Source organism: Solanum pennellii, chromosome 1, assembly GCF_001406875.1.
Source record: "Solanum pennellii chromosome 1, SPENNV200".
NCBI classification, from domain to species: Eukaryota; Viridiplantae; Streptophyta; class Magnoliopsida; order Solanales; family Solanaceae; genus Solanum; species Solanum pennellii.
This window is the reverse complement of record NC_028637.1, coordinates 103,788,387-103,811,800: the sequence shown is the minus strand read 5'-3', so window position 1 is coordinate 103,811,800 and position 23,414 is coordinate 103,788,387. Positions and strand designations below refer to the sequence as shown.

The 23,414-nt window shown below is 31.0% G+C and overlaps 5 protein-coding genes across 8 annotated transcripts; 1 reads left to right on the top strand and 4 right to left on the bottom strand.

Annotated features, from left to right (window-relative positions):
• Window positions 1-200: 200 nt before the first annotated feature.
• On the bottom strand, window positions 201-2,420 carry LOC107015547 (peroxidase 43-like). Its single transcript, XM_015215861.2, has 4 exons — window positions 2,073-2,420; window positions 1,761-1,943; window positions 1,470-1,632; window positions 201-740 (listed from the first exon to the last, which is right to left on the bottom strand). The coding sequence occupies exons 1-4, from the start codon at window positions 2,268-2,270 to the stop codon at window positions 322-324; spliced, it is 963 nt and encodes a 320-aa protein (XP_015071347.1). The 5' UTR covers window positions 2,271-2,420; the 3' UTR covers window positions 201-321.
• Window positions 2,421-4,585: 2,165 nt separating this feature from the next.
• LOC107027890 (serine carboxypeptidase-like 42) lies at window positions 4,586-8,856 on the bottom strand. Of its 2 annotated transcripts, none has more exons than XM_015228947.1 (9): window positions 8,465-8,856; window positions 6,767-6,874; window positions 6,564-6,656; window positions 6,378-6,470; window positions 6,143-6,228; window positions 5,782-6,060; window positions 5,567-5,700; window positions 5,382-5,474; window positions 4,586-5,075 (listed from the first exon to the last, which is right to left on the bottom strand). In XM_015228947.1, exons 1-9 carry the CDS (start codon window positions 8,706-8,708, stop codon window positions 4,769-4,771), a joined length of 1,437 nt encoding a protein of 478 aa, XP_015084433.1. In that variant the 5' UTR covers window positions 8,709-8,856; the 3' UTR covers window positions 4,586-4,768. The 2 variants fall into 2 exon arrangements, with proteins under 2 accessions (XP_015084433.1, XP_015084425.1); XM_015228939.2 differs by having other exon boundaries at window positions 5,382-5,471; window positions 8,465-8,825.
• A 5,007-nt stretch (window positions 8,857-13,863) lies between these two features.
• On the top strand, window positions 13,864-17,408 carry LOC107007912 (glycine-rich RNA-binding protein RZ1A-like). 3 transcript variants are annotated; one of them, XM_015206757.2, is made up of 4 exons: window positions 13,864-14,030; window positions 15,329-15,457; window positions 16,498-17,021; window positions 17,112-17,408. In XM_015206757.2, the coding sequence occupies exons 2-3, from the start codon at window positions 15,347-15,349 to the stop codon at window positions 17,005-17,007; spliced, it is 621 nt and encodes a 206-aa protein (XP_015062243.1). In that variant the 5' UTR covers window positions 13,864-14,030; window positions 15,329-15,346; the 3' UTR covers window positions 17,008-17,021; window positions 17,112-17,408. The 3 variants fall into 3 exon arrangements, with proteins under 3 accessions (XP_015062243.1, XP_015062244.1, XP_015062245.1); XM_015206758.2 differs by having other exon boundaries at window positions 13,883-14,030; window positions 15,326-15,457; XM_015206759.2 differs by having other exon boundaries at window positions 13,885-14,030; window positions 15,345-15,457.
• Window positions 17,046-19,440, bottom strand: LOC107025886. Its single transcript, XM_015226665.2, has 4 exons — window positions 18,836-19,440; window positions 17,645-17,769; window positions 17,458-17,536; window positions 17,046-17,183 (listed from the first exon to the last, which is right to left on the bottom strand). The coding sequence occupies exons 1-4, from the start codon at window positions 19,409-19,411 to the stop codon at window positions 17,046-17,048; spliced, it is 918 nt and encodes a 305-aa protein (XP_015082151.1). The 5' UTR covers window positions 19,412-19,440.
• A 1,734-nt stretch (window positions 19,441-21,174) lies between these two features.
• Window positions 21,175-22,048, bottom strand: LOC107029858 (vacuolar iron transporter homolog 4-like). Its single transcript, XM_015231310.1, has one exon. The coding sequence runs from the start codon at window positions 21,989-21,991 to the stop codon at window positions 21,338-21,340; it is 654 nt and encodes a 217-aa protein (XP_015086796.1). The 5' UTR covers window positions 21,992-22,048; the 3' UTR covers window positions 21,175-21,337.
• Between the last annotated feature and the right edge of the window lie 1,366 nt (window positions 22,049-23,414).

The window sequence follows — 23,414 nt, the reverse complement described above, 5'->3', positions numbered from 1 at the left end:
AACAAAAAGAGCTTATATCTAAATTTTGAGATTATTTAAGAAAATTTGGATGGGTTGAAATTGAAAAATAAATTAGTATGCGATGTAATATACTTTATTGTACCATTAATGTATACATATTGATGCATATAACCATTTGTTACTTATACATGTATCACTAATTTTAGACTTATTTTTTTTCACATAATTGAAAACTTAGATTATATTTGATACAAATGAAGCATTGTATATTTATGAAATTTTCCTCATTCTGTTTACATAATACCCAATTATCTCCAAATTTCTTTCTTAATACAAACAAGTAGAATATATGCTTTTGAATCAAAATGTGGAACATACACTTCTAATTTTGCCTTGTTTTCCAGTTAACACATCAATTCTGCCCATTTTGACCATTGCATTAGCAAAATCATCCTCAAAAGATGTCCCCAAAAATGGGCTAAAAATCCCAAAATAAGAATCCACAATATTCCTTGTATCCACATCTTCGTATAAACTAGCATCAGATCGTAACACAGCGAACCCACTCCTTACATTTTGTAAAATATTGTTATCAAACTCCTCACCGCTTCCACGATCCATCGATAATCGAGCATTAACATCTCCGTTTCGTGGACAAGCTGCCATTAATTCAGGGAGAAAACTTGGATCAATGGATGGATCAGAACCTCCTCCAGGCACAAAATCGTATAACCTTTGTGTCATGAAGAAACATGCTGTGGTACCAATTGTATGTGCAGCTGCAAAAAAAACGTCGTATATATATATATCACTGACAGTATAAAGAATTTAAAAAATATTAATTAAATTTAACACGTCTTAGCTTATTAATAGTCGATAGATAACACAAGAATCATGTGTAAATTGGTGATTGCATTAAGTAATATGGATATGGTTTTTTAGGTGGTCCATTTCCTAATTGAGTTATTATCTCGTGATCTGCGGTTACTACTTAGACTCTTATCTAAATAGGTTATTTCCTCCGTGTCAGATTCTCAAAAAAATGTACCATTAAAAGTGAAAGTCCTAATTATCTTAAAATATGATTAATTAAGGATCTAATTAGAAAAAGAAAAGTACTATTAAAAAACAGAAAGGTCCAAAATCGTGTCATAGCTAATGACAATGTTCACATTCCCTTCAATGTCTACCAAACCAAGAAAAACCCACAAAGTTTGTGATTTTTTTTTTTGGGGGGGAGTGGGTGAGTGTAGGGTTGTATACTTATAAAACAAAAAAATTTATCTAAGTTTTTTTTTGATTTTTCACTCGATATTCAGAGCTCACATAGGAGTTCTGATTAAATTAGGATCGCACTCTGTAGAGTGTATTCGAGAGTAACGCTTTCAATAGAATTAACTCGAAATCTCTGATTAAAAGTGAAACTTACGCTAACATATCAACTTTAATTGACTATATATAGTAAGGTTATTATGACATCGAGTTATCAATTGTAATAGATAAATTACCACTTAGGACGACGAGGTCTTTCTCCGAAAGACCTTTTTGGGAAAATTTAGCTTTGAGTATCTGAATAGACTCGCTAACATCCGGCATGTTAGCTGCTAATGTTAAATTTGATATCATTCCATCTCTTCTTCCTGTTTCTACCTCATATGAAGGTCCATTAGCCTGTTCAACATTTATTATATATACATTAATAAAATAATAAATTTGTCACAATTAAAAAAAATTCAATAGTGTAGTGAAAAAATAACTGATGTGACAATTCCAATATTCAAAAAAGAAAAAAAAAATACCACAACAATAGCATCTCTAGCGGCCAAAGCAACAATATCAGCACAAGACACAATGCCAGGGCACACTTTTTCTATTTCTTCTTTGGCTCTTTCAATTACATCAAATCCTTGAACTCCTTGATGTCCAAATGCATGTCTTTCTCCAATTTCCCCATTTTCTAACAAAATTGATCCATCACACCCCTGATCAATTAAACTCGAATCATTTTTACATATATAAATTTCAAGAAATTACTATGCAAGAAGTGTTTAGTGCGCGCTGACTCTAAATTCTGAATTTGTGTATGACTAGTAAATTAAGAGAAAACTAACCTGAACGAAACAATCATGGAAATGAAGCCTAAGCAAAACAGGAGCAATATTTTGGGTGGAGGCAGCAACTTGACGTACAACATTGGTAACAATATTCTCAGCTTCAGGACATGTTTTGCCATAAAAACCAACTTTTAGTTGGGCATGTGACATCCCTACTAGATGGCTTAAAATTAGAATGAAAAATATGAGTGCCATTTTTAAATTAGTACTATAAAAATGAATTCTTGGAAAGAAAAAATATATAAGAAAGAGAAGAAGATGAAGAGAAAATAGAGAATTAGGTGGTGATGTTTGTGTATTGAACCTATTCACTATATGTAGACATAACTTTAAATTTTAATTTTTTTCATCTTTTGTTTCTCTTTCCACGCTTAAATAAAGAGATGGCAAGGTGTCAAACATCAAATTGCATGATTTTGAGGGTTTTGTTTTCTTCTGTCCTGTGAAACGGTAATTAATTAAAAATAATAACTTTATTATTATTAAAAAAAATATTTTTTTTAATAATAATTAATAAATTTTATAAATGTTTTTGAAAAATTTTAATTCTCTTTATTAATGTGTATACTTATTTTTGATATAACATCATTATTTATCTCATTGTAATAATTGAAATTCATTAATTTGAAAAGTAATACTTCCTTAGGTTCATTTTATGTGATGACGATTTTTGACTAAGACACAATATCAGAATTATTATCCTTTAACATGTTCTGATATTTTTATGATTATTTTGAGAATGTGATTTAAGGTTACGTTAAGGAGTTGTAAATATGAATAAATACATTTTTATACAATCCGATTACGTAAAAAGAGGAGTTCGAAGTTTTAAGGGTATAAAATATTAATAAAAATTTAAAAACGGTATATAAAATTTTATATTAATCAAAACGGTAAAAACGCTGGAACAATAGTGATTTCCTCCGCCAGAAAAAAGCAAAATCGCTGCAATTTTTTTTAAAAGAAAAAGTTTCAAATGAAATGTGTGCCGTCGAACTATTTTAAAATTTTTCTTAATATTTTATATCTTTTAGACTTCGAATTCGTAAAAAGAATATCATTAGTGACTAGTGAGTATTAAAATATTTCATTATTATAATTCAATCAACTATTTGTAAACATCAAACAAGTAACGAAATAGATTTTTTTTATTAATTAATAAGTATAAATACAATTGTCAGTAGGAGTTCACGTGTTGATACAAAAAAACATATAGATTTTTGGGACCTTTAATTTATGGGATGAACCGTTTAAATATCTTTGTTTTGTATATTTGGTGCTGCAGTTATTACCATTTTCACAACCTCTTTTTTTTTTTTTAATTTTAATGTGAATTGGCATTCCTACCTTTTAATATTTTTCCAGTTTTAGATTTTAGGAATGTATAACTCGAACGGTAATTGGATTTTCTGGGCGTCCTGCTGTTATCTGTCGTCAAAGCGTTTAAGATATTCATACGTGATTAATCAAAAAAAAATATAAGATTGATTCAATATCGAATTTTAAATATTTTTTTTTAAAAAAAGCGACAAAATGATACTAATTAAGAACCGACGTTTTGTATTGGCTTCATCTTTAGTTGCTATTATTACGTTGTTTTATCTGAATAAAGTGATTCGTACTAATGGTGTAATTGCATGAATGCAACTATACAAACGTACATAAATATACTATTTGATAAAAAATATTTATCATTTATAGCAATAATATTTTTCCTACCCTTGATCACTTCTAATACATTTATAATACACTTTTAATTTATATTACAAAGAACAGTTTATTATTCATACCTAATACAAATTTTATTGATAGATAATACATTACCACTCATTTAATATACTTATAATACAATGTGTCAACATCAAACACGCATAATATGTTTTTAAAAACAAATATAATACATATATATTGCATACTTAATTCACTTTTAATACATATTGCAGATCTAACATAGTATTACTATAAATGATAATAAAAAAAATATCGTTAAAATCAGTAATTATTTATTAAAAGACATTCATCCAAGTAATTTTTTCTAGATTTTATATAGTTGAGCTAACATTCAATAATTAAGTTTGGTACCGATGGGCCCAAAAAAGAAAAGCCCTAAAATTTATACATTTTAAACATTGATACACAACTTTCATGTAAAGCATCTCTTACGTGATCAGTATTTATTTGAGTGGAATGTGATATTCTCTGCCATAATTTGTCAACAATAATGTATTTGACATCCAAATTTAACGATGAAAGACTCCTAAAAGAAATATTTTTAGTCAGCTAGTTTTTAAAAAATAATCTATCTAGCCTTAATAGTTTGTATTCGTTGAGGATTATATTCAACATAATAAGTATAATAAGTGTGTATACTAATTATATATCGATTATATATATATACTGTATACCGAATAAAATTTGTAAAAATAAATTAATTTTTTTGTTATTAGTACTATAATAGGTTTTGTTTGGCTGTTGTGCGGTATAAATATCCCAATATGATATATATCAACTGACAACAACTCAATTTCAAGTTAAGTGAAGAATGTTACATGAAACTTATGTATCCATTCATATTTATGCACAACAACATAAAATATCAAAAGTAGACAGCCACTTGAATTAACTTTAGAGGACTCACTTATTACACAATCATATTTTTTTTTCAAAAAAAAATGGAAGTGAGTTTTTATAGTTCAATAATTGTTCAAATTGGATGATGAATTAATAGGAATACGAGTTGTGTTAGGCAATCTTTTTCCATGAACAAATGTGGTGAAAAGATGCAAAGCCCTTGATGGTTGTGCATATGGCACCATATGAGCTGCTCCTCTTACTGTTGCAAATGTGAGTTTTTCTCCATATTCAATTTGCCATCCTCCTACTTGCCCTTTGTGAAACCATGCCCCATAGGGTACGGTGGTCTTGAACTTTAGATCTCGAGCTAGTTCACGAACCAATGTTCTTGAACCTATTAGTGGTACCACAGAGTCTTGATCCCCACTATACGCATGTCAATGAGTGAATTCAAGATTTAAATTTTAAAAAAAAAATCAAGATTGGACGTAATTAGGTAAAGGGACAATTGTGTGTGCGACATCACAGATAACTTTTGATCATTTTGACATCACAGATAACTTTTGCACACTTCGATCAATTTCATAAAATATGAAGAAAAAAAAACACTTCGTATTTTCATTTTTTGTTGGAATTTGAACTTAAAACGATCTATGTTTCATTGACCACTAGTGGTCGTATAAAATAAGTGAATAATCTTGTGAAGGACACTAATATATAACTTGTGTTTACCTGAATATCCAAAGAGGTACATCATGTTGAATAATATTTTTGAGGGATGGAAGCATATCAATGTCACCATCTGATTGAGAGTAATTCAGCCTGCTGTCTCACAAAGCAATTAACAAATTAAATAATAGTGTAATTAATTAATTTTCTTATAAGTTAAATCAAAACAATTTTGATTAATTACATACTCACTGCACATTCTCCATTCATATGGTAAATTAGTACGATTGGCATGAAGAGCCTTTTGAACTTCAGGAAGGTTGAAATAAAAATATCTTTCTGATGTCATGCAAACATCTACTCCCATACTCATCTTAGTTACCTAGTAATCCAACAAATAATTAATTTCACGTATAGTTATTGAACTTAGCTTTATTATATACAGTTATAATTAAGTGCTTACTTGTTTGTGTAAACGTAGCTCTTGTTGAACGATAGATGGATAACAAACATCCAAAATAACGTCGTAGACGTTAACGTAGTCAGTAACTAGTTTATAAGCTTCATCAATAGCTTGATTGCATGTAATTGATACATTATGAGGAAAAGGGAATTCATAATCATCAAAATCGCAATTCTCTTTGATTATCAAAAATAATTCATCTGATATCATTCCATGTGACCAGTAATATTCATACATTGCTGGAACATCTCTATCTAATCTCAAAAGTGGATTTCCAATCTGAATAAATAAAAATAATAATTAGGAGGGATAATTTTAATATTAATTTTTTAAAAAAATTTGATTAATTTAATATTCTTACAGCTACTCCCTTTAGGTTAAACTTAAAATCCTTGGACTGCTTGTTGTAGTCTAGTATGCCATTTGCCAACTGTGGTATATAATGTCCTATCATTTAAATGAATATGGACATTAGTTAGCATTTAGAAAGTCGAATTTAGAATATTAGTTTAAGTTCGTATAATTTGACTCTTGAAAATCGCAGGATGACAAGTAAGTATATAATAATTGCACACAGGGTATTATATACGTCGTACCTGCGTAACTTTCACCCGTAAGGAACAAGGGTCTAGATTTTAATTCTGAAAACTTTTCGTACCATTTAAGCATGAAACTGAGCATATCCTTTGCTTCAAAAAATAAATGAAAATATTAATTTTCCTTAAATCTCTTTTACCACATACTTTTCACCAAATTAAAGGCTAAAAAAATTAAATAAATACCAGTAGATTCATCTCCAGAAGTATAATCACTGGATGTGTTTGAATAAGACCATCCAACCCCAACAGGAGATTCAATAAATAACAAATTTGATACTGTATTAAAAATCAAAACAAAAAGAAATGTTAATGCAGAATATGATTAAAATATTAATCTTTTTCTTTTTGTAATTATGTAGCATAATTAAGGTAATATAATATTATACCTTTATTCCAAGATTTAGTATTTCTTCTGAGACCATGCCCATCACCTCTAGGAAAAAATGGTCCTAGTTCTGTAAAGGCACCCCCTCCAATTGATGAACACCCTGGACCTGGTAAATTTTTAAAAAAGAAAAAAAAAGTAACTAGTAATAATTTAATTCATAGAGTATAGCTAGTATTAATTAAATGAGTACTTTATATCAAAAGCTTTTAATTCAAATGTTGAGCAATGATGTTGCACATTGCTCCATTCTATGAGAATCATCACCAATATAAGTGAAATTGAAATGAAATGATAGAAGAATGGACGATCTATCTGGAATGTACATTTTATTTCTAGTTTTGTAGAATAAAATTATTATTTTCAACAGACGTTTGATCAAAAAATATATTTTCAGAACATATTCAAAAAATATATATTAATTAAAAGCTACAAAAGAAAATGCTAAACAATATCTCGATTACTATTATAGAATAATAATATTAGCTAAATAACTTTTTAAAAATGGTATAATAATTTGGTCTAGTTATCCCTAATTAGATGACCTACATGCGGCGAGTACTAGACAATATCTTTTTAGGTAATTTTTTTTTTTTAAAAAAAGAAAAAAACATGACTTAATAAGGTTGAATATATACCTTTTTGGTTTATTTAATTTATATATAAGAAAATAGTTGTTTTAGAAACGATCACACATTTTGAAGAAATAAAACATTTAAAAGATTGGTCCCAAAACCTGCAAATATCACCAACCAACTAAGTTAATTAATAATAAGGTGTCGAGTAGTACAGTCCAGAGTATATATAGTCAATATATACATGTAGATAAGGTGCATGCTGATTAATGAAAAAGTTGAATGCTCTTACTTATTATTTCCCCACATACTTATTAAATAATTTAGTGAGACATTAAAAAAAATAAATTGGGTCAAAGAAAGTAACTGTTCCTTCACTGTTAAGAAAAAAATTATTAAAGTATATTATACATAATATCAAAAGAGAAAAACTCAAGACATAATATCTTGTGATATAGTATATGATTAGTACAGAATCCGCAATAAAATGACTTTTAATCATCGATGTCATTTTTATTTTTTTAGGACAAAAAATCACTATCCTTCCTTCATGTGCGCATAGACTTTTCATACCAAAGATATAAATTCCTTTAGATAAGCTTGTACGATAAGCCCGAGCAAGAAAATATAGGTTAAAAATAATTATAATTAAAAATTATCAGCTAACAATAATAATAAATAATAAAAAAAAAGAGAAACTCAATCGGGCCTTTTCAATAGTCATAAATCTCAATCAGACCAATAACAATATCGTATAATCAGTGAAATTTCTACAAGTGAAGTCTACATAATACTGGTAGAGTTAAATTCTTTATCAAGAGGTTCGAAATATGAAAATATTATCATACGAAGTTAAATGAGTTCAACATCTATTCTATATATATATATATAAAATATCAATTTTAACCATTTATAAGTAATACTTATAATTTTCTGTCAAAGAGTTCTGGATGAACCTCTGGGTCCTTACTAGCTCCTTCTCAGGGTAGAGAGTACACATATATTATTTCTATCTCGTTAACACATAGAGTTTGTTTCCAAAAAATCTTAGACTCAAACTAACGAAAACTCGAATTAGAAATTGACATGTATGGAAGAAGAAATTGAGAAGAAGAAAAGCAAACCTCCATTTAACCAAAGAGTTAGAGGTAGTTTATGAGCATCTTTTTCAGCTTCAACAAAGTAATAAAACAAACTTCTTCCAGCCTTTTCATCAACATCCACATATCCAGCATATTGTCTAAATCCAACTTTTGGTTGCCCTGGTAAATTTTCCACCAAATCTTCTATTGGATAATAATATTGTCCATTTCCAATACTCAAAATAATAATAAACACAAATAATCTAAAATAGTGCATATCCCCCATAGTGTTTTATTTTAAGAAAGTTGAAGTAGAAAATGAGGGAAGGAGAAGGAAAATATATAAAGGAGTCCCCTTTTAAGAAGTATTATATTATATAGTAAGAAAGAAAATTAATAAGCCATGCATGCACATAAAGAATGGCTTTTTGAACAGCTAATTAAAGTAAAGATAAAGCAATATGTATATATATATAACTAATAAATAAAATCAAAATATTTATGACTTTGAAATTCTATTGATGATACAAGGCACGTGAATTAGGGGATTGCTTTTGCTTTCAAACATTTATTTAAATTCATATATAGCTGTAATTTTTTTGCTTTTGAAATGATTTTCATTTTAAAAATAAAATATTTAATCCAGATTTGGAACAAAATGTGTGTTTTACGTCTTTCTTTTTATTCATTTTTACTAAAAAGAAATATACGTACTGAAAAGATATGTTTTTGTTTAAATAGAAAAATAATTATTAAAATTTCAAGCTTAAAAGATTATCTTATGTCAAATCAGTTTTTCCTTAAATATGATCTTTTTCGAACTTTTTGGTAACTCTCGGTGTACTAGGGCTGTTTAAAATCGAATTGAAATCGATAAGTCAAACCGATTAAAAAGTTATTGGTTTATAGTATTGGGTTATTGGTTTAGTGGTTTTGATAACGGTTTTGATTTTTTTTGTTATCGGGTTATCGGTTCTTAACAGTTTGAAGTTTTTTCTTAACGGGTTAACCGATAACCCGATACTAAATTAAATAATTATATTTATACCATTTTGTATAGAAAGTCCTCGACTTAGAGTTTGATTTCCTACTTTTATTTTTGGTTGTCTCAAACACTTGGTTATTCAACAATGTAAAAGTGTTTGCTTTTGACCAAGATGTAACATGTGAACTCAAGTGCATGGTTTATTTGGTTTGTCACCTTGTTTTTAAGTGATTTTCAATGTTTTTTCTTTTATGTCAAATCTTAACGGTTAAACCGATAACCGAACCGATAACAATGAAAAACTGATAAACCAATAACCGATAAGTCAATATCTTAATGGTTCTATAACGGTTTAGCATCTCTACAAACCGATAACAAATAAGACAACCCGATAAACTTCAAAACCAAACCGAACCGATCGATACGCAACCCTAGAGTGTACTCTTCTCGAGCCAACTAGCTAGTTTGTGAAATTTATTTTTAAGTAGTCTAATAAATGTGATATTTGGGTTTGAACCCAAAGCTTCCTCATTTAAATGGACGGTAATTATTAGTGTATCAAAGATATCATTTTTATTAAGGGTGTTCAATTTTAAAATATATATTATTTAAATATAAAATTTGATATATATATATAATATATATATATACACGTAATTTTTTGATAAACGGTATCCAATTGAACACTCTTGAATGGTTATTGCTACACCATTGAATCAAACATCAAACTTAGTTATAACAAACATCTCATTATAATATTTCGCACCTAGTAAATTTTAAGTATGAATAACTAAAATTAAATATTATATTTAAATAAAGTCCATCATTATGATCACAAATTACAACTATTTGCTTCTTTCTACATTCATATTCTTTCTATCTTTTATTATTATTATTAAATGGATAAACAAATATATTTCTTTTTCTTGCAAAAAGAAATATTAAACTAATTATTCTGCAGAGACTTATTTATAAGAATTATATAATATTTAAATATCATATTATAAAATAAAAAAATTACGTATTAAAATATATAATAGTGAACTCATATCTATCTCTGTTACTCGAATTCTATGTAAATCTCAATTAGAAGTCAGAAAAGATAAACTCTATTATATCATAATAAAATTTGACTATACGTAGTGACAAAACAAATATAATAATTCGTCTATATCAGCGATAAATTTTAATTTGTTATAGGCTACTATATTTTAAATAATTAGATTATATAAATATTTTTCTACGGTGTCCATAACTTTAATCCTTTCAATAATAGTTGATTGTTTCTATATGTTGACTGATTTATATGTTAGTTCACATCAATTTTACAGATCAGAGGTGATAAAATTTCATTTATAAAATATTGGTAGTTTGGACCGCCAACCATACTTTCATTTATTTATCAAAAAGTTAAACATATATATAATAAGTTTACTTCCATAATTAATTTGTGTTATTTTAAAAATTCAAGACAGAAATTATATTTTTTTTAAACATTGTGTTTAGTATTTAAGAAATATAAATTAAATTGGAATAATTTAGTAAATTATATATTATATTTATTAATTTCTTATTAAACATAATCTTACTCAAATAATAAATATGATTTTTACTTAAATACACTTATTTTGAAATGAAAAATGTAATAAATAAACCGCGAAGACAAATTAAAAAATAAAGATAAAGATGGGTCATTTTCTGCTGAATGTCTTAAATAGCAGAAAGCTAACAGAATGAAAATCAATTGCGCTAAATGCGGTAATTAGACACCATATATGTTAAAAACTTATATTAACAATTTTAGTTCCTATTATTACCCACTTTTCTACCTAATAAAAAATATATTGTATTCATAAAATATACTACCTGTTTTGACTCAAACAATCACAGCCTAAATGGACATGAAATTTCAAAATGCAAGTAATTCAATTTCCTGATTGTATTTTTTAGACAATAAATAATTTGCATTTGCTTTGAAGTAGCAATGAAAGAGGGAAGTGATTGTTGGGTATTTTTTATTTTTTTATTGGTGTAAATAAAAAATGAATTTTATATTTAATCATTTTTAACAAGATGCATATGCCTTTTAGATTAAAAAAAAAAATAGGTATTTTATTTTTCTCAACAAATATTGATAGTTAGCTAAATATTTAGAGATTTTATCTCAAACTTGATAAGACAAAAATTTCCTTCTTCTCCTCATCATCTCATACCATTACTTTTGAAAATAAATCCAAGTACAAGTGTGATTTGATCCGTTTATTGAGTTTGGTGAAATTTATTATTTAAGATATCGTTGTTATTATTGAACAGTTTAATCTGTTTTATCAAAAAATAATTAATAAAATAATCTGAACAACAGTGAAGGAAATAAATTGCTCAAGGACACGTAATGAATGAGAGTTTATAACTAAATTTTATGTTTATGGTAATATTTTCTATATTCATCTTAGTTTTGGTTACATTAATATTTTCCATATTTAATTAATTTTATTCTTAGATTAAATTTTATGTTTACAATAATTTTCTGAGTTGGAAACAAAATTTTGTGATTTTCCAATCCAATTTATTACTTGTTTGAATCGTATAAGAATTTGGTCACTTTATTAGATTTGGTTATAAGATGCAGAAGATAACATATTACATATATTTCAGTATTTAGCATTTTACTTTTCTTAATTAGACGGACGAGTTCGACTTACGAATATTTCCCAAAGTAGTGTAGTGTACATTTTACTAAGAATCTATTTGAATTGACTTATTTGAATTGTTTTAAGCTAAAATAAATTTTAAAACATTTTAAGTGTTTGGACAAATAAATAAATGCTTATAAATATATTAATTTAAACTAAAATGATATATGTAAATCAAATAAGAAGAGTTGTCATGTGTGTCAATCTATCCCATCGGACCATCTGAGCTAATTCATATTGACTTTGAAATTTGGCAGGTTAAATCAGACTGACTCATTTTTGTGGGTCAGAAAATAGTCATCCCAATGATCAGTACAATTTATAAATATTAACACAAGTATCAATAAAATAATATTACATGGTGTTAGGTTAATACTTGTTAATCAAATCTACGATAAAAAATTGTAATACTTATTAAGTTTGACTTCAAAGAAAAATATAACTAACTAAATAAAAAATTAACGTAATTATTTTCTAATAATCTCAATAAAACACATGAAATGAAATATGAAAATATTTCAGCCATTAAAGAGCGAAAAATGAACTCCTTAAAAAAATTCATTAAACTTTAAACTTATGGCATATCCAACACTAGCATATCATGCATCTTCGTCAAGCACATATGAATTCGTTCGAGGCAAGGTTGTCTTAATTTATCTACGATCTATATGCAATATTAATTAGTTAAACATTAAAAAATAATAAAATTTAAAAACTATGTATAATATGTGCATGTTCACAAAAAAAAATATTGTCAATAAAAAAAATATCATGAAATTAATTTTGAGTAGAAACAAGTGTTTGAATATTTTTATGATCAATGCAACTTCTTTACTTGGTGAGAATACGTCTACCAATTCAAATGATTATTCTGATCATTAGTATTAGAAATGTTAAGTACATCGATGATTTTAAATTTTAATATTTAAAACTTTAAAGAGACGTTAAGTTTGGATTTTTGTTACTCTTAATATTCCATTCTATTTTTTAATTAGCCTATATATTATCCAACCCCATAGACAATAGATTTATTCGAACCAGACTAAAATGTTTTTCTTAAATGAATTTTAAATTTTTAGTTTAAATATGCTAAATTTACGGTTAACCCAGACCAATCCAATGAGCTAGCCCATATAAAGATTATATCATTTATTTTTTTAATCTACAACTTTTTACTAATAAGCGAAAATAAAAAACGAATCCAAGCAAGCTCTTATTTTACAACAAACAAATAATTATATGAATTTAATTAGTCTTATTTATTTAATCACATAACTTACTAACTACATAATGGTGTCTAAAGAACATAATTTTAAATCTTAATTTGAAGTTGAATGCTTACTTGTATATATAATTTGAATTTATCCACTTATATTTCATTATCATATAAATATGAATACCTCGTGATTTGTGAAAAACATTAAAATTTCTTCTATCTCTTATATATAGTCATATCAAATGTGCAACACATATTTCATAAATAAAATATTGAAATATTTCTAGACACAAATTAATAAATTACAAATTGATAGCATGTTATTACAAATTTACTTATTTAACAAATTTAATAATAATAGATATATATTTATAAAAATTCAAATTAAATTAACACGAATTTTGTAAATAAAACTTTAATTTCAAATCACTCTTTGAAATCAAAGGTTCCAAATTTTATGATTAAACGCACGTTTTTCACGTCATTATTTTCGTGGGTTAATAAACATTTGTGTAAGTATTATTTTGTCCCAAAATCACAATATAAAGTAGGGTGGGCTACAGTAAAATAAAATTAGGGTTAAGAACAGAACAAAGTGACCGACCGACCCGATTGGGTTTCGTTTCTTCTTTTGAGTAAAAACGCTACTAAAACTTTTCTTCATCTCTGCATATCGTCGCCGCTCTCTCTCAGTTTTCTCTTCATTCTTCTAAGGTACTGTTCGATTACAGTCTCCATTACCTGCAATTTTTTGTTTCTTACTTTCTATTTACTTTTACGGTCTGTCTCGAAGATCTAGTTTATTTTGGGGAATCTTGAAGCTTTGATGGTTAATTAGGGCAGTTGGTGATTTGGGTTTTCATAAAATTGTGAAATTTACTTGCCCATGTTCTTTTCTTGAAACAATTCTCTCTACTGTTTTGTACGTAATGTTTTTTCTTAAATAATCACTGGATGCGATTTTTTAAGAAGCATAAAGAATCCACTTCTTGGTTAGTGTTGAAGAAGGACTCAATTGGGCAATTGGTGTCTGAATAGTTAATTAGGGCAATTGGTGTCTTGGGGCTTCATAAAATTGTGAAATTGACTTGCCGCCCATGTTCTTTTCTTGAAGCAATTCCCTCTACAGTGTGTGTTTCAGTTTGCACTTTATTTAGCTGATAAAAATAATGATTTTTCTTTTATAATCACTGAACGCCGTTTTACAACAAGAATCAAGAATTCACATCTTGATTAATGTGGAAGGAGGACTCAAATGTTTTTCTTCTTCTGATGTTATATATCTTTTGGCTATTTTCGTGTAGTGCACTATTTAATGGGGGTGAGAGTATCTAAATAGTTAAAAGTAGTCAATGCTGATAGGATAGTTTTAACTGAGTTAGAGGTGATAGATTAGGACTGTGGGCTTGTGTTGCATATGATTACTCTGTACAAATTTAGAAACATTTATAGGAAGGATGGTCATTTGATTTGTGGTGTCTTCTATATAGTAGACTTTACATAATGATTTTGCTGGTTGGTGCACTTTCTTTGTAGAGCTTATGTTTCAGGTATTTTTGTCCCTTTATGTATTATCTCAGGGTAACTTTTCAAGTTCTCATTATATTGTTATGAATTCACAATTAGAACACTGAAACTAATTTTTCAAACCCAACAATTTTGTGACAAATAAAGTATATACTATTCAAGAGACTGCGTAGAGGAGTATGATGTTGTGTCCTTTTTGATAAAACCTAAGAATAGTAACTTGCAGTCTCTGTTGTTCCAAATTTTGTCCCATGGAATTGTATTTTTCTCCTTTGTTGATGATGTTTATTTAGAGGTCTTGACTTGTTTGTGTAAGCCTACTTTTGTCTGGGGTGGAAAAAATGGATCTAGTATTGTAATCCACATAAGCAGGCCCGATTATCGTAACTGAGTTAATCTTTCTGTGTACCTCTTGTGGCTCTTGGTTTGACTTCCCCTCTTTATTTCCTCCCCAATCTCTCTTTTTCTGCCCTTTTTGTCAGTAGAAGCAATCTGTTTCAGAAATGTCGGAAGAGGATGAATATCGCTGTTTTATTGGTAACTTGTCCTGGTCGACATCTGATCGAGGATTAAAAGACGCGTTTGAGAAGTTTGGCCATCTTGTTGATGCAAAGGTGAGGATGGTTGATTTTTTAGGTTGTTTTCAATTGGTCAATTTGTCAATGGTTTTTCTTTTGCTTCTCTTTTCTTTTCCTTCTTTGTTGTTTTTTCTGTATTGCTGCTGGGCTAATCATTTGTGTAAAGACTAGAATTTGACCATTCTTACTTGTGGACTCCTTCCGTTTCAAGGAGGGATATGGGTTTTGACCACTTCCGTACTATGTCCCTTTTATATACCTTTTGATGTACCTATTTTGATCTCTTAGGGTGAACAATTCAAATCTTCTGAGTAAGTTCTTACTCTTGCTAAGAGGAATTATGCAAAAGTTGAATTTTTTTCGTTGGTTTGTTGCGTTTTTCGTTGAGTAACTATAGTTGTAGTGTTTGAAGGAAGTTCGCTAAGCCAGAATTTCGGACTTGTCCAAATCAGTGTTAAAAACTCTTTACGTACTTCTGTTGGTAAATAAGATCTTTTAACTTACCCCAGAAAATAAAAATAACATCTTACTCTTGCGCTTTGAATGCTATGACATGCCTTTGTACTGATATCATTGTACTCCTCAGTTCTGACCTCACTCACAACTTTTGATGAGTAAAGTGAAGGTAAATCAGTGTCTTTTTCCCATGGATGCACACATACATTGTCAAGGGATTATGTAAAAGGTTTTCATCTTTTTGCTAGCCCATTTGAAGTTCTGCAATTCTGGAACTTCCATAGAGCTTTCTTTCAAAATTCAGAATGAAAACCTTAAAAAGTTCATAAGAAATAGTTAGTTTAGAAAAATATAGATTGTAGCTTAAGGTACTAAATCAGACATTTATCAAATTTTAGTGTAGATGCAAGAAAAAATGAGAATCTGAGTTCTTCTTATCGAACTTTTTTTATGCATTAGAAGGTTTCTGGTTTTATGAACTATGAAGTCTACTATGAAAGTTAAAATAGTAATTGTCTACCTCTATTTCCTCTTCTTTTCTTATTTTGTTTCCACGTTCTCTTTTCCTTATCTGAATGTTAAATTTCAATGTTCCAATGCCTCTTAACTTTTTGTTAAAGGTTGTACTTGACAAGTTCTCTGGCCGATCTCGTGGATTTGGTTTTGTCACATTTGATGAGAAGAGAGCGATGGAAGATGCCATTGAAGCAATGAATGGAATGGACTTAGACGGCCGTGCTATTACTGTAGACAAAGCCCAGCCTCAGCAAGGTTCAGGCAGAGATTTTGATAGTGATCGACCCCGTGACCGTGACCGTGACCGAGATCGGGGTCGTGACCGCGATCGTGATCGGGGTAGCCGTGATTATGGTGGTGGTCGGGGAGCTGGTGGTGGTGGTGGTGGTGGAGATTGCTATAATTGTGGTAAGCCAGGACACTTTGCCAGAGAATGCCCTAGTGAAGGGGGTAGAGGTGGTCGGTATGGTGGTGGAGGTGGACCTGACAGGAACGGAGATCGATATGGAAGCCGCAGCAGCAGAGATGGTGGTGGTCGTGAAGGAGGTGAACGTTTTAACCGTGATCGTTCTGGGCCATATGATCGTCGCAGTTCTGGAGGCTATCGAAGCTGATACTTTAAATTGTGGTAGGTTTTTAGATTTTTTGAGTTTCAGATCTGATGTTCACAGTATCTCTTACTTGGTAGCTGATTAAATTTTGATTCTTTCTGGTGCAGCTGAAGAGTTAAAAGTCCTAGCTGGATGCAGATGTTTTGGTGTATGTCTACTTGGTGCCTTGTTTCCCTGGCCTGTCAGTGGAATCATTTGAGCTCATGAAACCTGGCTGTTATAAACTACTGTTCTATGTCCGTAAATGTTCGATAACATGGTTTGATTGGGATCTTATGCTTTGCTTACTTTGCGAATTTGAATATGGCCTCACTCTTTCGAATGCCATTTGAAAACTGTTGTTTGGTGCTGGATTCATAATGATTTCTTGCATGGAATAGCACCTCTGAAACTTTGCCTTGTGATTGATGGGTCTGATGAAATTACCTGAATTTAGTACTGGTGATCAAATACCTGGGCCAGCAGGTAGTCAGTCATATCTAATTGGAATCTGTAGTACTTCCTCTTCTTTTCTGCCTTACGCTGTGGGCAGCTGGGATAAAGGTATGGTGATGGGAGTGTCGATGAATTGATGGAACCGGAGAAGGACCCTGAGCTTCAGTGGCAATTGATGGTGATGGAGAAGGCGATAAAAAATCACCATTCTTTGGCTGAACCTCCGTGCACAATCAAGACTTGCGTTCCTGCAGAGATCTTCCTAATTGAACTTCCTTTGCCTTCCCCCATATCTATCCTAATAATGTAACGCTTTGATATCCATGAATACTATTCAAGTACTTTGCAGCATTCAATGAGACATCACTAACCATAATGTGTCTGATACTAGAATGAAGGTGACGACGAAGAAGAGAGTGTAGAACCCTAAATTCCCATGCTGACCCATTTTCTTCAATCCAAAATCATGAAAGAAATCCTCCACCTTTATGCAGTATAAATGTGATCGAACATTCATATTTTTACTCTCTGATTAAAAATGTAGTGCACGAAAGTTATTTTATTTTGGGAAGATGCAAGCAGCAGGTAGGATGTCTTTGTTGCCACTCCAAGGAACCCCTGAGTGTGGCAGTTGCAGGGGTACTGAACCTTCTTTATTTTCTCTCCCTGTTAGTGTCCTTGTTGCTCCATTAGTACTCCAGCCGGAATACTGCTGATAGTAGTTGTACATCACTTCTCTTTAGTATACTTGTGGTCTTGCTTACCATTTCGAGTCTGTCTTTAGCTAAACAACAAAGATTTGTGTTTCTTTTCTTGAGTTGCATAATTTTATCAAGTAATAATGGAATGTAAATTTTCATCCCACTAGTTCAAGCTTCTCTTGGATTGCTGCCATCTTGGACTAGATGGTTGTTGCAATTTCGCATCAGATGTTGGAATCATTTGTTTTATTTTCTTGTTAGACGTAATATTCCGAGCAGGGCAATATTATCTTTCTTAAACTTGGTTCAAGTTTTGTGTCTCTTTATTGTTCGTTGCGTTTTTAAGCTATTGAAATATACGTGCAACTTTTTGTTATTCTAAAGCGACAGTCCCTGAAAATGGCATGGTGAAACAGTTTTTACATTTTCCCTGTTAATATGATGCATAAATAGTTCTAAGGATTATCTTTTGCCTATTCTGTAGTTAATCAGTCATATTCTAATGACTAATGGCAATAAGAATAAGATTATGAACAAAGAGTGGTAGCCAATAGGATCTGAAATTAAAAGGTAAGGGAGCTGACAAAATTTGGATTGTATGAATGCTAGAATATTATCCATGAAATTTATTGAACTGTGCAACATAAGATGATTCTGAACTAGGTAAATGGACAGGAATAAAAATTTCCTAATACATCCCCATGCCAGAGCCTATCAGTTTGGTCAGCCAGAAGGTAATGGCCATAGCCATTCAGCCACCAATTGAAACTTTTGCACAAGATTTCACCATAGGAATTCTGCCCAAAAAAGCTCCAATTCATCCAAATGCTAACAATGCCCAAGATAACTGCAAACACAATCAGAACTAGCCTCAACTTATGGTTAGATATGAATCCAGCAGCAAGAATTGGTATTATGCCCCCTAATGAAAATGCAACAGCTGAGGCTATGGCTGCTAGAAATGGATTTGTGTGTCCATCTTCTTCTTGCTGTACATGAGAGTAAACAGATACAAACTCTCCTATGGCCATGCTACAAGCACCAACAAACAACCATACAAAGCCGGTAAGGATCATGGCGTTGACGTCCTTTTGAACAGCTCCAACAACCATCATCAAACATGCAGTTGAAATCACTCCATCATTGGCTCCTAAAACAGCGCCTCGAAGCCATTGTGACCTTTGGGGGTAGTCAAAATCCTCTTCAGGGGCTTGGTTTTGGTTGTCCTGATCTTTAGGAATGGTAATTTGGATATGGTTTTGAGCAGCCATGAAGAAATTTTGTAAGGAAATGTTTTGAGTAAGTGAAGGGATTCTTGTTTATGTGAAGATTCAATCTTCCCTCTGATGGTATATAAAGGGCAGTATATCATCAGCCTCAGCAGAAAGTGGTGCCATTAAAAAATTTGTAGTGTGGTGAGCACAAGGCCTGGTGGCACTTAATTTTTTATTTCATCTCCTTTTGCTAATTGCATGCTTTGCTAAAACCTTTGCTTTTCTTTAATTAACACAACTCCCACTTTTTTGCAAAATGAATCTGCAATTTCATGTTTTCTTTTCTTCTGGTGAAACCTTATATCTAGTGACAAGGATGGATTTTTTAGGATCACTATCTTGCAAATTACCTATACAAATACTTGTATATTTCATATTTCACGATGACGGTGCTCTTTCAAGTGTCAAAACATAACACCGAGAGCTTAGAGGCTACAATCTGTTATGAATTATGAAATGATTCGTGAGGGGCTTGTGAAAATGGATGCTGTATAGGAAAACACTTAGCTAAGGGACGTACTTCCTTTGGTATATAAAAATAGGGTGGAGTGTGCTCTCCACATACTAAGGCAAAGATTATAGAATTCCAGGGAGTGTGCCATCACTTAAAGCCCACAAGCTCTACATTTTCTTAATTCCATAGTTTTAATAAAGTCACTTTAGACCAAATAAACTTTATGAATCCACTAATTGAACACTCTGGTCATGTAACACTATAATAGATGTCCTGCAGATAGTTTATTTTATTTCTTCTATGATTTACCCTTTTTTTTCCTTTATTGCTAATGAACAGTTTTCATGTAATTGAATGAAATAGCACACATCATATCATACAGATAATGAGGGCTTGCATTTGCTTATTCAGAAAGCAGTGACATATTTTCATGCTTGCCTCTTGATCCTTTGCTCAGCGTTTTCTCGGTGATAAAATCATATTTTCCAGAAACATCTTTTTATCTATCATACAAATACATTTACTTTTATTCTATACTCTGAGATGAAAGACGTATAATAGTGAGTACTGAACACTTTGTGACTTATGGAAAGAAAGGTTTGTAGTAAATAAGGTAAGGATTGCTGTATAGGAAAGCACTTGCACGAACACAGATGAGTCATATATTACACTTTCTTATTGTCTTATAGTGTGGATTATGCTCTTCTAAGAAAGCAAAACATTAAATTATTCCAGCAAGGGTGCAATCCACATAATGACACTGAAGAAGGAAGAAAAAAAGTCTCAACTCATTGACTACAAGATCTCAGTGTTTCAACACCATCTCTTCTATTTGACTGAGGTTTTTATCAAACCCTTAGGCTGATTCAAGATTTGACTACTTAGATTTATGGAGTTACTTATAAAACAGGATTACATTTGAATTGAAGCAGGTGTTAACAAAATAGGATGGTTGAGGACAGTCTAGGAGTCAAAAGAGTAATACAGAACCTGAATTGCATCGTTATAAGGGGACTCGGGGTTTTCAGTAAAACAGCTTGTTGTTTGCCAACATGCCTCATCAAGTGGTGAGACAATATTTGGGATTTTGGGGCTTCTGGAGTAGGGTACTTTCAAATTTATATATATTGAATTGTTAGATTATGACAGGTGTTGACAATGCCTCATGTAATGGTTCAAACTTGATGAAAACTCTTCATTAGTAGTATGTTACTTCACCTGGGACTCCAATTCTGTTACCAAGGAGTTCAATAAAGATTTGATGATGTCAAACATATTGAAGAAGCAAAGATTACAAGTATATAAATTTCAGAAAACGCATCTGATCATTCATTCATAACAGAACAATTACAGAAAGAGATATCTTCCATTTATTCTATTCTTATCCTGGAAGTAAGGAAAACAGCAGACATTTGTTAAAAAAAATGATTCTGGACTGGAAATAGGGACACAGAAACATAACATTCCAATCACATCTCCATTCCAGCAGAGCCTATCAGCTTTGTAAGTCCGAAGGTAATGCCCATAGCCATCCAGCCACCGATTAAAACTCTGGCGCAAGACCTTACAGCAGGACTTTTCCCAAGAACAGCACCAATCCCTCCAAATACAAACAATGCTAAGCTCACTGCTGCCACCACCACTCCCATCCTCACCTTATGATTAGATATAAATCCAGCAGCAAGAATTGGTATTATGCCACCTAATGAAAATGCAACAGCTGAAGCTACGGCTGCCAGAAATGGATTTGGGAGTCCCTCCTGGTCTTCTTCTTCTTTCTGTTCATGATTCTGTCCTCTTGTTTTGGTCTCTCTCTTAATTTGAGCCAACTCTATATCTAGTTGAGAGTACACAGAAACAAACTCTCCTATGGCCATGCTACAAGCACCCGCAAACAATGCTGCAAAGCCGATTAGGATCATGGCATCAACGTCCTTCTTGACAGCTCCAACACCCATCATCAAAGATGCAGTTGTAACCAATCCATCAGTGGCTCCTAAGGTAGCAGCTCGAAGCCATTGTGCCCTTTGGAAGTAGTCAGTGTCTTCTTCAGGTACTTGGTTTCGGTTCTGGTTATCATTTTCTTTAATGACAGTGAGTTGAACATGGTTTTGAGCAGCCATGAATAATGTTCTAAGGAATTGTTTAGAAAAAGGATGATCTGTTAATTAGGACTTCTTGTTTTTGAAGTTCCAACCCTCCCTCTGATGGTTATATATAGAGCAGGATGACTAATAAATAATCAACCTGACCAGAAAGTGGTGCCATAAAATAATAGTAGTGAGGTGAGTACAAGTCAGTTTGCATTTGATCTCTTTTTTTCTGATTGTGTGCTTGCTAAAACTTGCATTTGTTTACTAACAAACTCTAACGTTTTGCAAAATGAATCTACAGTTCCATATTTGCTTTTGATTCACCATTTTTCTGGTAAAATCTCATTTCCAGTGACAATTACTAAAAGGTGGCCTGTGAATATGGAATGTTGTATACGTAAGCACTTGCATGCATGAATCTCTAGAGATACGGGACATATTTTATTTCGTATATAATAATCAGGTGGAGTGTGCTCTCCACACTAAGGCTGACAATGCAAAGATTATAGTATACCAGGGAGTGTGCCATCAATAAAAAGGCCACAAGCTCTTCATTTTTTAATGAAGAGTTTTAAGAAAGTTTCTTACTTTGGACCAAATTTATCCACTAACAGAACACCTACCACATATAACAAGTCTAATGGTATTGCTTATTAGATTCAGCACGTTCATGAAAGAAATCACATACCGTCGTTCTTATATGTGATGAAACGGAAGTATAAACTTCAACATAATATAGATAACTTTGCTTGCTGATTGCCTGTTTTATTAAGTATCTTCCTTTCATTTATTCAGAAAAAAGTAAAATCTGTCAACGAGAATCCAAAATTCATGTCTCAAATATCCAAAATGCTTTTAAAAACGATTGATGTCATAAGTGTTAGCTGACTACTTTTTGTTTTCTGTGTTCATAACTTCAAATGACCTAATGAGGACACATTGCTGTATAGGAAAGCACTTGATTGAACAGAGATATGGGTGCTAACTTTTTGGATTATATAATTTGGGCTGCAGTGTGCTTTGGATGATAGAGGTTAAAGCAAAATATTAGAGTATACCAAGAAGTGTGCCATTAACAGAAAGGCCACAAGCTCTTAATTTTTATATCTTTTCTGATCCACAATGAAGTGAAAGTTACTATCTTTAGGCCATAAACTCTAAATCCATTAAGAAATATCATCTTCATGATGTTTCTGCACTGTTTCTTTAACAAACAGATATCTGTCCCAAGTCCAACAGGTTTTTTAGAGCATTTTCGAAATTGGACCATTGAGATATGTGGAGGTCTTAGAAATGTGAAAACAGAAAGTTCCAATTTTCACATGGTTGTCGAAACTCATTTCATACATTGTGTTCTCTCGATTTAAATTATTCACACTGACAATATTAGTAAGTTTACACTAGCAGCGCAATTGAACTGATTATAGCAAGTTATTATTCTGTATTTGAATTT

Bases quoted from the DNA above. Each gene is read 5' to 3' on its own strand.
- LOC107015547 (XM_015215861.2), bottom strand. From the start codon at position 2,270: ATGGCACTCATATTTTTCATTCTAATTTTAAGCCATCTAGTAGGGATG. The intron at 1,944-2,072 runs GTTAGTTTTCTC...TTAATTGATCAG, and splicing joins TCCATGATTGTTTCGTTCAG to GGGTGTGATGGATCAATTTT. The intron at 741-1,469 runs GTAATTTATCTA...TTTTTTTTGCAG, and splicing joins AGACCTCGTCGTCCTAAGTG to CTGCACATACAATTGGTACC.
- LOC107027890 (XM_015228947.1), bottom strand. From the start codon at position 8,708: ATGGGGGATATGCACTATTTTAGATTATTTGTGTTTATTATTATTTTG. The intron at 6,875-8,464 runs GTTTGCTTTTCT...AAAATTTACCAG, and splicing joins AACTCTTTGGTTAAATGGAG to GTCCAGGGTGTTCATCAATT. The intron at 6,061-6,142 runs GTAAGAATATTA...TTATTTATTCAG, and splicing joins TTAACCTAAAGGGAGTAGCT to ATTGGAAATCCACTTTTGAG.
- LOC107007912 (XM_015206757.2), top strand. From the start codon at position 15,347: ATGTCGGAAGAGGATGAATATCGCTGTTTTATTGGTAACTTGTCCTGG. The intron at 15,458-16,497 runs GTGAGGATGGTT...TTTTTGTTAAAG, and splicing joins GCCATCTTGTTGATGCAAAG to GTTGTACTTGACAAGTTCTC.
- LOC107025886 (XM_015226665.2), bottom strand. From the start codon at position 19,411: ATGGCTGCTCAAAACCATATCCAAATTACCATTCCTAAAGATCAGGAC. The intron at 17,770-18,835 runs GTATTAGGAAAT...GTACTTGAATAG, and splicing joins ATAGGCTCTGGCATGGGGAT to TATTCATGGATATCAAAGCG. The intron at 17,537-17,644 runs GTGATTTTTTAT...CCTTTATCCCAG, and splicing joins GGAGGTTCAGCCAAAGAATG to CTGCCCACAGCGTAAGGCAG.
- LOC107029858 (XM_015231310.1), bottom strand. From the start codon at position 21,991: ATGGCTGCTCAAAACCATGTTCAACTCACTGTCATTAAAGAAAATGAT.